The following is a 17,628-nucleotide window of genomic DNA, read 5'->3' as shown; positions in this document are numbered from 1 at the left end:
AACTCAAAATATTCATTGCATAATCATGACAGGTTTACAACCAGCAGGTTTACAAACTGCAATTAAACACAGATATGGGCTCATTAAAATATAAAATACTGCATCGTTAATTTTCATTTTCCTTTGGAAGTGAGATAGACACGAGCAAGTATGTGAAAACCAGTGTGAATACTCTCTACCCCTCAGCTTCTTTAGGTGCCAGGATTTAATTATCCTTTGTCCCATGCTAATCTGCAGAGATGCTTCCACTCTAGCAGAAACTCCTTTATTGAGGTAAAGACCTAAAAATAACCACCTTTAGTGCAGAACTGCAGTTTACCAAAACAAAGTCAAGCACTGTTTTACATTAGTAATTGGTTTGCTGACCAAGTGAATGCTTCCATTTCAGGTCACTTCATCTGCTTAAAAATGGGAAATACTTGGAGTTTACTTCAATTCCAGACCCTGTTGCAAGTGACAGCTGACCTGTACAGACTTAATTAATTTCCAGAGGTGGCCAGAAGGCAACTGAACTCCCATGGTTAAAAGCGATCTGGTCTTCGTCAAAATTTTGGCCATTCTTTACTGTCTGTCCTTGTCGCCCATTACCAGAGATGATCCAGGAAATGTCACAGGACATGAAAGGCAGCAGCCCCAGCATCCTTTCCTCACAAATTTCTAAGCTCCTGCCTTGCTGCTCCACCTCTGATTATGTTAGTGGGCCATTTAAGGAAACCAAAGTGCTGGCTTTGTGGAGAAACACACCGGCAGATGTCTCTGAAGGCACTTGCAGCTCTTCCTAACACATTCAGAAGCATAAAGGCAACACTTTTCTCTTAGCTCCAAGTTGCTGTGCACGTGCACAGCAATTCCAGCACTCTCAGCAGGCTGGTCCCTATGGCTTAGAAGCTCCTAGGAGCAGTCTCCAACCTGCTCTCCCTATCAGACACCCAGAATTTGAGGAAGACTTCTGAAGTCACCTAAATGTGCCCTGAATTTCTGCAAGGAAGAAGAGGAAACGTCTGCAGAGCCACCTGAGGCTTGTTTATTTGTCCTTGCTTCACCTCCACAGCTCGGCCCCTCTCTGCTGCTCCATGATCCTCTGCCCACCTCACTTCCAGAGCCACCTGTCCAGCTGCACCACCTGCTCGAGGAGCACACCAGAAGCCACAGGACACCTCTCCTGAAGGTCTCTCACACCATCCCCAGCTGCAGCTCACAGCTGCCACTCAATTTCTCGCTTGAGGTTACCTCAACCTGCACCCAGCCACCAGCTTTCCGCCCGTGGATGGAACTCTGAAGATGACCTTCACAAAATGTGCTTCTGTGGTTTTAGTCCACTATTTATTTGCTTTCACAAACTGACAGAGAGACTGGTTTTCTAGCAAAAGCTGTTAGAACTTAAAATAGTGATATTCACATGCAAGGTCATTCATTTACCTTCCAGGGAAAGCATCCCAGCTTGCTAATAATAATGGGATCAATTAAATTCCTCTGTGTCTTGTGGGAGCCCCTCTATTGTTAGTAATGGGGGGTTTAGAACTTAGGGAGGGCCTGGGTATAAATCACATAACCACGGCAATAGTCCTAGAAAATCTATTTTATGGGCCATCAACCTGTCCTGGTGTAGAGTAGGACCAATTTATCTACCAGAAAGCTTAGAGTGTGATAAATGAAAGAAACATATATAATTCAGACAGACAAAAGTACCCAAACAAACTTGCATTAAAATGTTTCACATGAAAAGGTGAAGGTAGTGGGGGGAGAATAAAAATTAATTTAAAGGTCTTCACAAAGGCTTGGAGCTCCCAGTCTTCTAAGATTATAGCACAGTATTTCTAAGACAATCAACCACTAAGGAAGTAGTAATTTTTTAATTTGGGGGGGGGGGGGGGGAAGTTCATCAATAGATCTGTTTTACAGTAGTGCATATCAAGCTGTGTGTTGATTCTGAGCTGGTATCCCAGAGCCAGCTGATGCACAAAGAGGTTATGGGGATAACTCCAAAAAGGCTCAGGGACACTCAAAAGCTGTCTGCACACAGTCCTGAGCATCCAGCTCTGGTGACCCTCCCTGAGCCAGGCTGTTGGACCTCCAGAGGTCCTTTCCAACTGAGAATTCTGTGAATTCTGTGAATTTCTGTGAGCTGGAAGCAGGACAAGGCCCTGGAACCCGGCACAGCTCCAGCCAGCTGAGCTGGCAGTCACAGGGACTGGTGCTGGCTTTAGTTACATTTGGTAAAAATCAGAGTTACAACGCTGCTTTAGATGAAGCTCATTTGAATTCGCAGTGTAGGTGACAAAGCTCAGTAATTGGCCCCTTTTTCCCTGAGAAATATGATCTCTATTTGAATAACAGCTATCTTCACTAAAATAGTCTTTTCATGTAATCACAGTCTTTTTTGTGACTATTTAGCATTCCTCTGGAAGTTAACTGTGGAGCTAAATGACTGCAAACTGTGTGTGCAGAGCAGCCTTTTCTTTGATTGTTACAAAAACGCAATCCCAAAATGTTTACTGGAGAAACACGGGGCTTCACACGACAGCTAAAAGCAAAATACTCGAGAAATGAGGTTCCACAGGGTAGGTGAGGAGGGTGTGCGAGAGGCTGGGTGTGAGCCAAAGGAACTCGAGCAGGGTTAAGTGCAGATGGAGGAGATGCAGGGATGGCAAGCGAAGCAGAAAGGGAAGAAGTGGGCTGGAGAGGAAAGAGGCCAAAGAAACAATAGCAAGGGGACAAACATTGGAGAGGACAAATGCCAAAAATGGGATGGCATTTTATTCTTGGAAAAATACAGATCTCAGACAATTGCAACTATTTGCTGGTAATTTCAAATGGTTGTTGGTTGTTGAATTTTCCTTGACTCACTGCCCCTGCCTCTTTTTTCTTTCCTTTCTCTCCTTTCTTTAGAGAGGGTGGAAAGCTTAGGACTGAAGTGCTCTTTCTGGAGAATAGAAGTATTTGCTGGGAAGCTTCTTAGGCTTCTCTATCACAACAAAAACCGTAAGAATAATGTTTGTCAGCCAATGCAAATTATTATTTTGCTTTTAAAATCTTCTGAATACCCAACCTCTACAGTAGTTTTTGAGCAGGATTAATAAATAAAACATCCACATGCTTCCCATTAAAAAAATCATCTAGTATTTAAGTCCTGAGGGAAGAGATTAATGTTTCTACTTTCCTAGAAATTTCTTTTAACCCCCCAACAAGATGCTGCCTCAGAGGTGTTCCTCCTCTCTCCCTCAAGTGCAGTTTCACAAACTGGACACCAGATTAGCCTACAGTTTATCCATGGATGTACAAATGGGTGCAGCTACAAAGCCAAGTGAGTTACTCCACCCTCTCCTTTCCCCCTCCAAGAGCTGCTGCAGCAGGGACGGGATGGAACAGGGAAATCAGCAAGTCAAGTCCTGCAGAAACTGCTTCTGGTCTCTCAGCAAGGCTGGCTGAAGGGGCAAAGGAACAAACAACCCCCTATGCCAGTGCCTTGCTGTTTCCATAGTCCCCATGCCATAGGTTACCAAAATCTGGCCCTTTCTGAATAAAACAGCATTCACAGAGACTCCTCCACTACTGTCACAAAACTGGGTTTTATTATTTTAAATAAAAACCCATATTTGCTTAATCCCTCACAGTCAGAGTAGCAACATTTAAATTTATGAATTAATACTGGTCAGGGGACACAGACATTCAAAGTGTGTCTTTATCTTGCCTCTCAAAGAAAATGATTTATAGATTGATCTGACTGGTTGCTTTGACACAGTTGCTTTAACCATAACATCTTTCTGTTCCTCTAGTAGCTGAGATTTAGCATTTCAGGCTGTGTACATATGTTGGATAAGAACATAATCCTCAGCTCTGGGCATGGGAGCTCATGGTAAGAGGATGGCTCTGCATACAAATTGAGAGCACTGAGATGCAGAAACAGAAAAATACACTAAAACCTAATATGCATATTATGAAGGCCTTCTGGCATCAGAAGAAATCATCAGTTATTTAGCTTGACATCTTTAGAAACAGAGGGACAAGGGAGAAAAAAAAAATAAAGGAGAGAAAGAGAGAAAAAAAACGCTATGACCTTTAGTCCAACACTCCAAGTAAAGGCTTTGGATAAACACACACACGGAAAGAATACGCCAATGTGCAGAGAGGAACAGAGACAAACGTGACTAGACCATTTCTGCAGGGAAAAATCACAGCCACACTGAAAAAAAATCCCATTTCACAGCCACTTCTGACAGCACAGAGATGGATTTATCAGGGGGCAAGAGGGGACACTCCTCTTCCCCTCTATTAGCCTTCTTAACACAGCACGTGCAGCCCTGGGTGCAGGATGCAGGCACATCTCTGCGGTCCATCTGCCTCCTCTCCCCACATGGGCTGGGGCTCATCTCCTCGTGCAAAAACACATTCCATCATCATTGCAAAAAAATCACACTGGGCACCCAGCAATTCCCAGCCATCCCTCCCACAGTACTCAAGGGTGTAGTGTTCTGGCCAAAACCAGAAAGGATCAACCCCAGGTATCCTCTGGCACCTCTAAATTTTGTTCTTTAAACTTGCAAAAGACCAGGAAAAAAAGCCCAGCATGCTGTGGAAAAGCAGAAGTGTGCATGAAGCTCCAGTATCCCCATGACACACAACTGTCAGGAAATTCCTGTGTTGATAATCTATAAGCCTTCCAAATTATTTATACCAACTAAAATCATGCATTTCAATGGTGCTGCAGCAGAGCTTTTCCAGCCTGGAGCCCTTTCCCAGGTGCCCTGAGCTCTGCTGGGCACAGTCTCCTCCTTCACACCCTCCCTGTGCAGGGGAGGCTCAGCATAGCTAAGCCTGGCTTGAAAAAAGAGCTGTGATTAGAGGACCAAACTTTTTGAAACCACGGTCTGTGCACAACTGATGTGCCCTAGGCCTTGCATGACATCCCAAAATCCCATCTATCCATTTCTTCCCTGTTAAATATAAAGTAGTCCAGAGGTTTTTTTCCTTTTTCTCTGTAAACTCACCTGCTTTTGTGTAAACTCTGCTCCCCAAGATATCCTCACACTCTCTGCTGACACCTTTTAGTTCACAAATGGTAAACACATTCTGCAGAATACTCTTTCCAAAATAAATTAAAATCGGCCTTGTAGGGTCTCCAGGGGTAAAGCATCACTTTGTTGCTCTAACAGATGAAATTATGAGATTTTTTTTTTAATAGTTTTTTTGAACTGTAAGATAGGCTTTTGTGTTTTTCACTGGAAGATCTGACTTTATAAAATACAAGAATAAGTATTTTTTAGATTTTTTTGGATATTGCTTCCAAATCAGGATTCAGGGAAGACAATTGGAAGATAAAAGGGCCATAGGACAACCACCATCTTAGGGACTTTTTAAACTTGGGGAGGTTTTTTGTTCAGTTTTTTTTTGGGATTTAGGGAGTTTTTATTCAGGTTTTTTTGGGGTGGGAAAGGGAGAAGAGGGAAATTTGTTTTTTTTATCTGTATCTTGTAGTTAAAAACTAGAAATCTGTATTCTAGCATGGGCAAGTAAACATTTAAAAATATGAGCTAACATAACTTCAAGGCAAAAATCTGTGTGGAAAAAAAAATAAAAATTCCTGAACTCATCCTCCCCTCCAACATTATAAATCATTAGGAATAAAATCCTGGTATGCAATGTAGAGTGAGGCAACAGAAGCTGTAATCACAGCCCAAAGTGTTCCTTTGGAGCTCATTAAGTGTATTGAGTCCCTGTAATCCTCTATTGATTTTAGGAGCAGTGCTTCAGTTATCAATACAAAAAGTAAGAGAGAAATTTTCAGAAAAGATTCCACATATTCCCTTGAGGCATGTATTTCACCACCTTGATTTATACAAATTTTGGTAGCTGGGTGCAGTGATGACAGATTCCTCTGCACCAGCACTAAGCCTGCCAGGACAGAGGCCAGTCCTACCCAATTTAATTCATCTTGCTCCCAAGTATCCCCTTGGTGAGGTTTTAATGGTTTCCTGCATGCCTAAGACCTAAGCTTGTAAAATACATGAAGTCATAGTTCTCCTCCCAGAAGTGTAACTCAGAAGAGGAGGGGAAAAATAGAAAGGGGGGGAAAAAATTAAAAAGAAGAGAGCGAAAAAAGGGAAAAAAAGAAATAAAAAACCTCCTTGAGAATTCTGAATCTGAGAAGTGAATGTGCAGGGATGGCAGATACCTGCCTGACTCTGCAGAAAGCTTAAGTGATAATTAAGGTACATGCTAACACTGGCAGCTCTAAGAATTTTATCCTTGATATAATATTTAAAGCTCAGGCTTCGAGGCACTGATAAATGCAAGAAAACAAGCAGAGTTCAGCATAAAGCTGAACCCAGAGTTTGAAACTCTGCAAAGAAAGATAGCCCAAATTATTTTAAAATGAATTTGCAAAACAACAGAACAGTCAGGTTCATAAAAATTTCATAGTTTTTTGTGTCCCAATTCGTGATCTTTAAAAGGACTTAATTGGCTGTCATTCCTCTCCTGCAGGCTCCTATGAAGTTGTGGAATCTCCATCCTCACAAATGCTCAGAACTCATCTGGACACAGCCCTGAGCCCCTGACCTACTTGGCCTCCCTCTGAGCAGAGGCTCAGACCAGATGCTCTCCAGACTTCCCCTCCATCCTGAATTCCTCTGCAGCCCTGAAGGGTTCCACGTGTCCCTGACCCTGTGAGATGCACACAGCCTCTCCTCCACGCCACATTCTTTACCCTTCTGATGACAATCCTGAAGCCCCTGCTCCTTCAACACCCTCCCCCTCTCCCCTGGTGCTGCAGCTGCCCTCTGCACCCCTCCAGCTGTGCAATGGGGTGAGAAATACCAGCCTTGCTGTCAGCTTAAAGCCAGCTGGAAGGATAAACAACTAGATACCTGGGATAGTCCAGTAGCTCTCATATGCTTTAATCACATAACCAGCACTCATAATGGAAATAAATCCCTCCCTCCAGGGAGGGGAGAAAGGAAGAAAAACGTTTCAGATAAAAATGGAAAAGTTCTGATCAGTAGATGATTTTTACTCACAATATATATTGACAACAAGCAGCTGATCCCATACAATCATTACAAGATATCATTACTAAAAGCCAATCTCCAAACAGGTCACGTCTTTAATAAAGATTAGCTACCAAATGCAGAAGGGATGCAAAAATAACTTTGTACATAACTGGAACAGACAAAGCTGGCTAGATACACTCTGGCACAATCCAAAATGCTTCTGTCTCTTTTCCATTTTATCTCCTAGCCTCATAATGTCCACAAACCTGTTTTATTCGTGCTTGAAATAATGTCACCTGCAACCATTCTGATCACAGCGGTCCAGGGGAAGGCATTGTGGCTCTGCTCCAAGCTGAACACACCTACAACAGACATTCCAGAATTTGTTTCCTCCACCTGGACACACTCTGTTCTCCTGACATGGGCTGTGCATCACCCTGTGCAGAAATGCCTACCAGGAAAAGCTGTTGTCTGATAGTTTGGCTGTGACTCAATGCACAGAGTTTGGTGCTCACGCATCAACTTTTCTCATCCCAACCCCTATTTCTTTTTTCTGATTCTCCTCCCCACCCCACCATCAGGGTGGCAGTGGCTGCACAGAATTTGGTTGCCACAACACTTTGCAAAAACGATCCTGCAAAGTTCAGTTCATTATATTTTTTAAAAAACCACCAAAACCTAAATATTATTTTTAAAGAATATTTACAATACGGAGTAAATAATGGTACAGATCCCAACTGAAGCTGTTGTGAAGTACTACAGTTAAAACTCTTTATTTACTGCTATTGTCAATTCCTTTTGACAATGCAGCCCTCTAATCCCTAAGTTTTAAACAGAAATATGTCCATGCAGAAACAGACAGTGCTTAGTTATCTCTACAATTACTCTGCACATACATCTAAGAACACATCCACTTTTCTTCATGGAAAGCATTCAAAGGGTTTGACTTCACCATGAGTTCCTCCAAGCAGGAGCAGCTCTCCCACTGAATATATAACTTGGAATCACTGGCTGTGCATTTGTCTATTAGAGAAGAATTATTCCAGATACTCATCTTAAATCAACTCTCAAATTCTGATTAATTTCTGCATTTCAAATAAGTGTATTTTGAACTGTTATTTCCATCTGTATTATCACACCTATGGCAGTCTGCTGGTATCTAGTTAGCTGCAAAGGTGTAAGTGGAAGGGTCTAGGAAATAATAGCTGTGCTCCCATTGCACCTGAGCTGAGCAGGATGAGAGTTTATGTTCTGAAGTTCAAAGGCCTCAGATGGTCACTGGGTTTTGGTATCATGATTAAAGAAGCAGGGACCAGCCAGATTTTTCAGATCCAGATACAAGTCTCTGATACTGATGCTGATGCAGAATTTGTTTTCCATCTATCCATGTATCTGTGTTAATGCTGCAATGCCAGCAACAGGGGCTGTAGGCTGAAATGTGCTTAAATCTGAACTCTTCCTTGAGTGGCTCCGAAACAAACAGAGGAAGAGAAAGAAGAGATTGATGGCTCAGTCTGGAGAAAAGCCTCCAGAGCAGAAGCAGTCCAGTGAGTTCCTACACTGGCCTCAGGTGTGGATTACAGCACCCCAACTCTTGCCAATACAGCTACCCCCTAAACAAGAAGGCTGCTCCAGATTTATCTGATGGGGAGCTTCTTTAAACTATTAGGCCCTCAGATTCTCAAAATCAAACCCATCCTGAATCATGATTCTTGAAGAGTAAAGATTTTAGCTAAGAGCTAGAGGCAATTTATAATGATCAAGATATAAATCAGATAAGCAAATAGTAGGTTAATGATTATTAGATGCTTCAGCCAGAGCTAATTGTTATATTGTTTGCTATTATGAGCTTGTTTATAAAGAAAAGTGGAGTGAACCATTTTAAGAGCAGATTTAAACCAGTGAGAACAATGGCCAGCACCTGGGCTCTGCACCAATCCATCACCAAGCAGGGGATCGTGCCAGAGGGCCACAGAGACCTGATGAAGACTTCCCTGACTTCATCCTTTGAGACCACTGACTCGAATCCAGAGGATTGCATGCACATGAAGGACTAATGAGGCTTCATTTTAATACTAAATGAGGATGGGAGGGGCTGGGGTTATGCATATGTATTGTATGTGAGATTTTGGGAAGAGAACGTTGTTCAAGGCAGTCACACCTTTTGGAGCCAACTTCGGTGCTGCCCACCAGTGAATAAACATCAACTTTAATTAATTAGAGGGTTTTTGTCCGTGATCATATTGGTTTTTAACGATTCAACCCCGTGGCCTCCAGCTTGTGCTGCTGGCACTGCAGCAAGCCCAAGGCCACCACCCCGTCACAGCTGGCTGCATGTCAGACCCCACAGCATCCCCCGGCTGAGGCTGCAGCTCTGCCCGCTGCAGCTTGCTCCAAAGCCCATTTAAAGCAACATAAAAACATCCTTTGACTTCACTTGGACTTTGGAGCCGTTCCCAGAAGCACAGAAGACTCTCTGATAGCTCCCAAGAATTAGAGGAAACCCGTCAGTTCTGGTTCCAGCTAACAGACATTGATGCTGCACATAAACAACAGGTGAGACAGCAAAGTTACTGTCCCCTATTCCCAGAGTCCCAGAAATGCTGGTGACATCATATGGTGCTGCCATTCTGTGGCTTTCACAATTTCCCCTAATGCTGCTAAAGGAAACCTGATGGGGCTTCAAAGCCCATGCAGTCCTGAGTAAGTTTCCAAAAGGTTTGAAAATAAAAAAGCCTTTTTGGTTTAACACTTTAATATTTTGCAATGCATCTGAGAAGTAATTTTATACCAGACATCATTTTGAAATACACTTAGATATTCATGATGTATTCATTTCTCTTTCAGCAAACATTGTAATTTTTCTTGTATTTAATAACTGCTAGTTAATTATGTAAAATCCCATCCCATCTGCTTATTCCTTCCCACAGTGATATTAGAGGGCTTCATTCTACAGTCATTACTCACAGAAGGAGAGGCATTGATTTAATGGACTTCCCTGAAAAGGGATTACAGTATAGGATCCTCTGATATTGATTTTGTGACATCATCATCTTTTCCCCAGAAGCAGACACTGATGACTCAAGAAAATACCAGTACAAGATTAGGCAGGTAAGTTAGAGAAAGAAAATTATTAAATAAAACCCCAAAACACCTAATTTACAGTAAGTTGACTACAATAAAATATTAGCTATGTTCTCTGTTTCAAATACAACTTCTCTTTGACAAAGGAAACTATCTGAGTGATGTTTCTCTCTTTCATCTCTTTCCCTGTTTACAGTCACTTCCATGAAACTATTGTTAGCTGGAGCACTTTCTGTAGGTCAACGGGCTCTCTTTGAAGGGATTAAAGTTACATTGATTATTAATTATTTTTGATGTTTTAAACTGATGTAAAAGTCCAGAAGCTCTGAAGAACAACATCCTGTAGAAATCAATACCAAATTTAAAAAAATCAAAAAAGTAACAAACAACAATAACAACAAAAACCCCTCTGCTCAGCTCCTGGGGGAAACAATTGTGACTTCTCTTTGGGAGGTATACCAGCCCTTGGAGAATACCAGCAACTGGCATATACGATAATAATTTCTAAGTTATCTAGAGCATCTTTATTTTGATGTGTCTATCTTCCAGACTGCAGGCAGAGTCTGCAGGTATTTTGCATACAGAACAAAGCTAAGCACAGCAGTGCTAAGCAAATAATAAATAAATTCATTCCATTGCTCTTGGAAAATGTTCATTTTTTTCCTTAAATCTGCCTTGGAGTACTTTAGGAAAACACTAATTAGCATTCTTTCCATGTGTTTAGTTTCCCCCCCCCCCAATTCTCTCTACTGTTCTTCACCACATTTAATAGATGTTGGGGGTTTGAGTGTGTGTGGGTTTTTCCAGTGCTTTGTTTCCCTTGCTCAAATTTAACATTTCTTTGCTGTTTGTAAGTGGAATGAAACCATTCCTTCTCATTTAATAGATCAGTGAGGAGTGAAGATTTCCCATGATCAAATGACTTACATATGAACAAATAGGAAATGATCCAGAATAGCTGTGGTGCAGATAAAAGACAAATAAAGCAAATTACACAAAGGGAACGAGACAATTGGGACTTTCTGCCTGCTCTGGGGGCTTCTCTCAGCACTGAACAACAGCCCCTCCATGGCTGATTCTAGGGGATGTGACAAGGAAATTATTGAAAGCCCTTAAACTTGAAGGAGTTGCTGATCAGATTGACAAATTACTGACTGGGACCTACCCTCTCTTACCCCAAAGACTTGGCTTTCATGTGATATAGCTGGAAATCAACACAACTAACCTGCAGGTTTGTGGCACACAAAGGAGCTGCAGCTGTTCAAACCCTTCTGACAAGACAAGAAGGGCCTTGTCTCAACAACCGAGCAAAGTGCTGAGGCCAAATAATTTCCAAATCACAACTGTGTAGACTGACAGGCAACCTCATCTGTTTTTACAGAGAACTTAGAAAGGAATTTAGGATTTTTATCCCCCAAGAGGTTCTTATCTACCAAACAGCTACCTCATGTTAAATCTCTGGGCTGACATTGAATAATAGCTCAGAGTTGTTTACTTCAGTTATCTCCATTCAGCTCCTCTGAGTGTGCTCAGAGCTTGTGCTTAAATACCATGCTCACATTTTGCCATCCCCAATATTATGTTTTCTGTTCAAATATCCCACTTACTCTCTTCTCATCTCCACTGCTACCACCTCAAGACCAACACACTTAAAATTTCAGCTCTCTTCCCTGTTACTGTCAGCTGTGTCATCAAATTTCTCATCACTCACACTTACTGTAAAGCATTTCTTTACTTTGAAATACCTGCATTCAACAAGAAGGGAAACTGCAGAGCTTGCCACGCTCATTCCAGCACAGCCCTGATACAATGTGCTATCTTTATGGCAAGCCAGATCCGATGCATATCATTTTATTTCTGGAACTCCCTCCAGCAGCCACCATAAATTCCCAGCACAAGAACAACGAGGGGGTTCCAGAAATGGAATGCATCACGTTTGGCTGGCTGTAAAGATGGCAAACTCCTTCCTTAGGAGCTGCTCCCTTCACTGGCTGCCATTCATTTGAGATTGCAGAGCGCTATGAAAAGCAAGGTAACCTTTCTGTTTCGAGTATTTCCCATTCTCTATTCATCTGTTATACTCCATATGTGGCAGCTAGCATATGTTGCCACATTTGTCTCAAAGATTTTCCCCTTCTCAACTCGACATCAATAGAAATTTAATAAGAAAGAAAAAAAAAGTTACAACTTTCATGTGGCAAACATTTAATAAACCAGTCTCTTAATTTTTATTAGTGCACTTGTAGGTACTCAAGTCTGTGTAAAGATTTTAATTTCAGAATATTCTTAATATTTATCAAAGTTTTCTTTTTTTTCTTCACATTGCAACCAATTCAGTTTTGTCTCAAGAACAGAATCTTTAAAACTCCAAGTAACAAACATGGAATCACTAATTTAGTAGAAGATGAGTGCTCAGGATGACAATGCATACTTCTCCAATGAAAAAGGCTAATAACTTTAAAGAACACTTAGAATCAAAGTTAGCTATGAGTCTTTTAAGTTCTTCAGCAAATAGACCTGTCTTCAAAGGTTTATTTTTTGACATTTATTGTCTTGACTCATATGCCTAAGCAAAAAAAAGCTCCCTTCCCCGGAGCTGAGACTGTCTGGTAAAATAAGTCTCAAGAAGGATTTACACAAGACTCTGTTCGGTTTGGCATTCATTCTGAAGCTCTGTAAGGTCATTTCATGATCTGCCTGGATTGCTCTGTGTGGTGACAGCAGAAATGCAGAGATTAGAGGGATTCTCGAGTTCAGCCAGCCCTGCCCAAGAGCCCTGTAATGAATTGCCAGGGGATCACCCCAGGTAAGAGTACTCAGCACAGCCCATCTCAGCCTGGATGAGGGATCACCCCTGAGTGCAGCCTCTGCCCAAGGTGATACCACCTAGAAATTGCCTTACTGACCCTGCACAATTTGAGTCTGGGGCTTGTAACTCCTGCAGGCATGAAAGATCTTTTCTCAATGGTCCACTGTCATTTCATCACAAGGTAATCTGCCAAAGGGTAATGGGAGACTCTTATTTCACTGGCAGAGAGGGGTTTGCAAGTGCCTACTGCAGTTCCGTAAACATGACTTGGCACGAGCGTCCTCTTCTTTGGCTTTGCCCTCCAGGATCACCCTGAACTAGATATTAGCCGTGAAAATGAAGAAATGAGAGCGAGAGAGCATGACTTGTGGAAGTTTTGAGCCAAGGATGACTATTTTTAATTAGGTTTTTTAAAAAGAAAAGTCTTTGCTTTTCCTTGGAGGATGCTTTTCTCTCCCACACAGGCTGGACAGTCCCAGAGCAGTGGTAGGAAGAAAATACTTTTACCTCTGGGCCTGTCCCATCATGAGGAACCCTGACATTTGTTTTGCACACAAAAACGAGCTGGCAAGGTAGGTTTGGGTCTTTCTTTATTTTGACACTAACAGAACATGACCATGAGGAAAGAAAATAAAACTTGTCTCAATAAGAGCTTCAGCCACCATCTCTTAGAGAGAGAAGAGATGCCAAAAGGACTCCACAACAAAATTCAAATTTTGCATTCATTGCTTTTCCCAGCAGGAGGAAACAGCAGTGACACACTGGGGCTCTCAGCTGTGAAATCAGCCTCTCTCTCAAAAAGGTTTTTCCCACAGAAAAAGGCAGTGCCCTAATGGTAAGGCTTTTGTTTCAGATTATTAACTGAAGACGTAGATATTCTTGAAAATTACACCAGTAGAAACATTTCTTTTGTTGGGTAAGGTTGAGTAAAGTCTTACAGAACCTCAGTCTCTTTGAATGTCTTGGTCCATGTAAACCTGAATTGAGACTTCACTATGATGCCAAACTATAAAAACTGATGTGGTATTGGACAAGATTATACCCTGCTAGGCACAAAAAAGTTGTCCTTGCTAAGGGAAAGTAAGAAGGTGCAGCTGATTTAAATGAAGAGCATATATAATTCTGATTAACAATGACCTGGAAATAAGAGATGCATTATTTTACTCATAGAAATTTTTCCAGAAGAGTGTCATCGCTTCTATTTAGCCCAGACATGGAAGCACTGTGACAACCAGTTTTCTCATTATTTTCCTACTGAGAGCCTTGCTCAGACCATTTTAGAGGTGTAACAGACTGCAAACAACGTCCCAGCATGAGGTTTGTCTTGTTCAAGATGCTTTTGTCTTCTAATTAAGCTTTACCTTCTTCCCCAGAAACAAAAAAACAAAGCAGGCTTAAACCTCCCAGGTGCAAGCTACCAACAGCATGGGACATCTGACACATCAGGGACATCATCCAGAGCAGAATTTCAGCTGGCCAAAGCTCAGGGGAGTCATGACTAAGGGAAGGTTGCTGGCTTGCAGTGAGAAAAGATGGGAAACATAACATCAGTCACAGGAATGAGGGAATGTGTCTACTTTTCATTCCTATTTATTTAGCTGAAGTACAGCTTTTCCTTTGGGCTGTGCTCAGCTCTGCCTTTGCCACGCCAAAATGAGATGATTAGAGAGCAAGGTGCTGTGAAGACTCTGCCTTCCAGCCTGTTTCTGACTGAAACAACCTAACAGAGAATGCAGACCCACTGCAAAATGGCAATATTTAAAGAGATTCCTACAGCAGCATGGTTGGAGTCTTCTCTGAAGGAAAACACACGGCCCTCCTCCTCTCACAAGTACTGTGAATCCACCTGGGGTCTGAGCTTGCACACAATGCCTCACTTCTGCTAATTTCTAAATTAGCCATCACATTAAAAAAAAACCAAACTAAAAACCTGCTGAAGAAGGAGAATGGTAAAGATTCAAGATCACATTGCTGGATTTCCAAAAGCAATACTATGCTCCTACCCTGGAGCACAGAAAGCATTCACATCACCCTGCGAAAGAAGGAACTAAACCTTACTAGCCCATGGGCAACCGTGTCAGGCATGAGATGCAGTGGGCAATACCCCTGCTTGATGTCCTCTTGTCACTGACCCTTCCAGCAGCCTCAGAGAGCGCCAGGACTTGGAATAAGTTGGCACTATGACTTGGCACCATGAAATAATGACAATTGGAAGACAAGAGAAGAGAAAATGTGCTTTGAGCAGCTTCATCACTTTGCAAAGTCTGCTGATGATTTTACAAATTGCCAGATGGGCATCGAGGCCACATCAAACAGATTCAGCTTAGCAAAGTGACATTTGGGCTGCTAACACTGAAACAGAAAGCACACAGACATCAGTTTTGCCTGTCTTCAGATTCATCAGTTCAATGCCACTGCTTTCTCAACGAGATTAACTTGCAGGTGAAGCACCAATTTAATAAATCGAGTCTGGTTAATCTTAGTATTGCTGCAACAAGTTGGTAGAACTCAACGGGGCTAAACTGGGGAAATGCCTTGTTTTGAAATGAGTTCTTCACAGTGATTTGTCACTGGAAAAAAATTGCACAGATCTGGGAGAATATTCAGTGAATTTCAGGCTCAGGAAAATGGTCCTATAGCAATGATGTGAAACAAGCATTGTTCTTGCTTCCCCAACTTCTCTCCTGTAAGCAGACTTACTTTGACTGTCTCCTGAAGTCTCATTTCTTTTATTGTAGTATCCAATAACAATGAAGAGATAATTAATTACAGTGGGTTTGCTATCCAACCAAAGTCATAATCCAGTCACACAGGGAGATACTGATGCACCTCCATCTGAAGCTGCAGCTTTACCTTCTCTTACACGACAAAATTCTGCTAATGCTCATCAGCTTTCTTTGTCTTCCCAGTCCCGGGTTTATTCAGCTGAGAAGTGATGATTATTTTCCAACAGAGTGAAAACCTGGGCCCTTGCCTACCTTCAAACTCACCCGATTACTTGAGATTTATTTTTCATTTAATACAGATTTAAACTACCTCTCTTCTGTCTTGCTTTACCAGTGCAATGCTAGTAAAAAAACAAAATACAGCACATAAACACTTTTTTTTTTTTTTTTTTTTTTTAAGCCAGGACACAGAGCCAGCACATTCTCTGGTTGTGGGATAAAACAGCCACTTAAAACTGTGTGCACTTCTATGTTTGTGAAAAAAATAGAAACTACATCTTTCTACTGGGCCATAATCAGTAATCCACAGACTTACTGTCTTAATTTTTTTTTTTTTTAACTACCACATTCTACAGAAAACAAATTTGTCTGTATATTAACATTTTATCTTGCATAAATGTATGTTTCAGCAGTTATGAAAATGAGGCAGCTGACAGTTGACTACTACATGTGAACAGATGCTGTGAAAGCTTCCCTTTAAATAGTTCTGTCAATGCAATGTCAATTTTAGAAGCGACACCACTGCTGTTCTAGGACATGATCCTGCAAACTCTTATTCACACAGGGAGTCCTGATGATTTCCATAGAACATTTACATTTATATGGCTCTGAAAGGTCAGGTCCTTAGCTGTAGAGCTCTGCTTAAGAGTGACTGACAAATATACAACAAAGTTTTTAGTAGTGCTGAGCTCTGTTCTTTAGGACAATGACATTTGCAGCCAGCTGTATTCACCTGGGCAGTACATACATTTTCTTTTAGAAGTTACACGAAGCATATTAAATTCACTTAAGAAACCATTAAATGAGCTGAAGTGTAGAGATAATAATAAAAAAAAAAAAATAAAAAAATGTCATGTGAAACCAAGCTTGCGGTACGAGGCAGAACTTTGAAAAAATCAATCTGCCGAGAAGACAGGCTGAGGTTGGAACACAGCACGGCGCCGACCAGGAAAGAACTGTTCATCTGTGCCACGGAAAACCCAACACGATCCAGTCCCTTTGTTAGAGGCATCTTCCCCGGCGGCCGCTGGCAGGGGTGAAGGTGCGAGGAGCGCGAAGGCGGCGGTGCTGAAGGACAGCGCAGCGCTCCCCAAGGCGCTCCTCGCCCCTGCGCCGGCCCCGCCGCCCCTCACAGCGGGGGCAGAGGGCGGGGGGCAGCGCTCCCGGGGGGCGCCGCCACTTTCGGGCCGATGTGCGAGGCGCAGCGAGCGCGGCCCGCCCCGGACGGGGCCGCTCCCCTCAGCACAAAGCGGGGCCGGCGGCGGCGGGGCTGGGCCCGCCGGGCGGGCACACAAAGGCGGCGCGGAGGACGCTCGGGGGGGGGCCCGCAGCCCTCCCGTTCCCCGGCACTTACCTTCAGCAACACAAAGAGCCAGAGCAGACAGGAGCGGGCCCCCGGGGCCCCCCGCCGGCGGCGGGCGGGCATCGGGGAGGACGGCGGCCTGCGGGGGCGGCCGGGCAGGGGGGGCCGCTGCTCCTCTGCCCCCGGGACCCCCGGCTCTGCCCCCCGCCTCCCTCCGCTCGGCTCCGAGCCGTGCCCGGCAATGGCGAATTGCGGCGGCATCAGGCGGCCGGCGGCGGCGCCGACCTCCCCTCCGAGCGGCGCATCCTGCCGCCCCCCGCCCCTTTTATTTGGGGTTTGCGGCGGGGAGGGGAGGAGGAGGAGGAGGTGGAGAAGGAAGAGGAGGCGGCGGCGGGTGGTGTCTCCCCTCCCAGGAGTTTGGGCGATCGCGCCGCTCGCCGGCTCCGGCAGCGCCGGCTCCTGGGGGCGGCCCCCGGCGGAAAGCGAGGGCTGGAGGTG

The 17,628-nt window shown here is 43.3% G+C and overlaps 1 protein-coding gene across 2 annotated transcripts in view; it reads right to left on the bottom strand.

Annotated features, from left to right (window-relative positions):
- Positions 1–17,391, bottom strand: part of PTPRO (protein tyrosine phosphatase receptor type O) — a 143,937-nt gene extending 126,546 nt beyond the window's left edge. For both annotated transcript variants that reach the window (XM_005526958.3, XM_088055290.1), the window contains exon 1: positions 17,182–17,391. In XM_005526958.3, the coding sequence (XP_005527015.2) occupies positions 17,182–17,391 (210 nt within the window). The remainder of the gene's footprint in view (positions 1–17,181) is intronic.
- Positions 17,392–17,628: the final 237 nt, after the last annotated feature.

This window comes from Pseudopodoces humilis, chromosome 5, assembly GCF_049639895.1.
Source record: "Pseudopodoces humilis isolate 2021_Gansu_Grassland_sample_001 chromosome 5, ASM4963989v1, whole genome shotgun sequence".
NCBI lineage: Eukaryota > Metazoa > Chordata > Aves > Passeriformes > Paridae > Pseudopodoces > Pseudopodoces humilis.
This window is presented reverse-complemented; position numbering and strand designations above follow the sequence as displayed.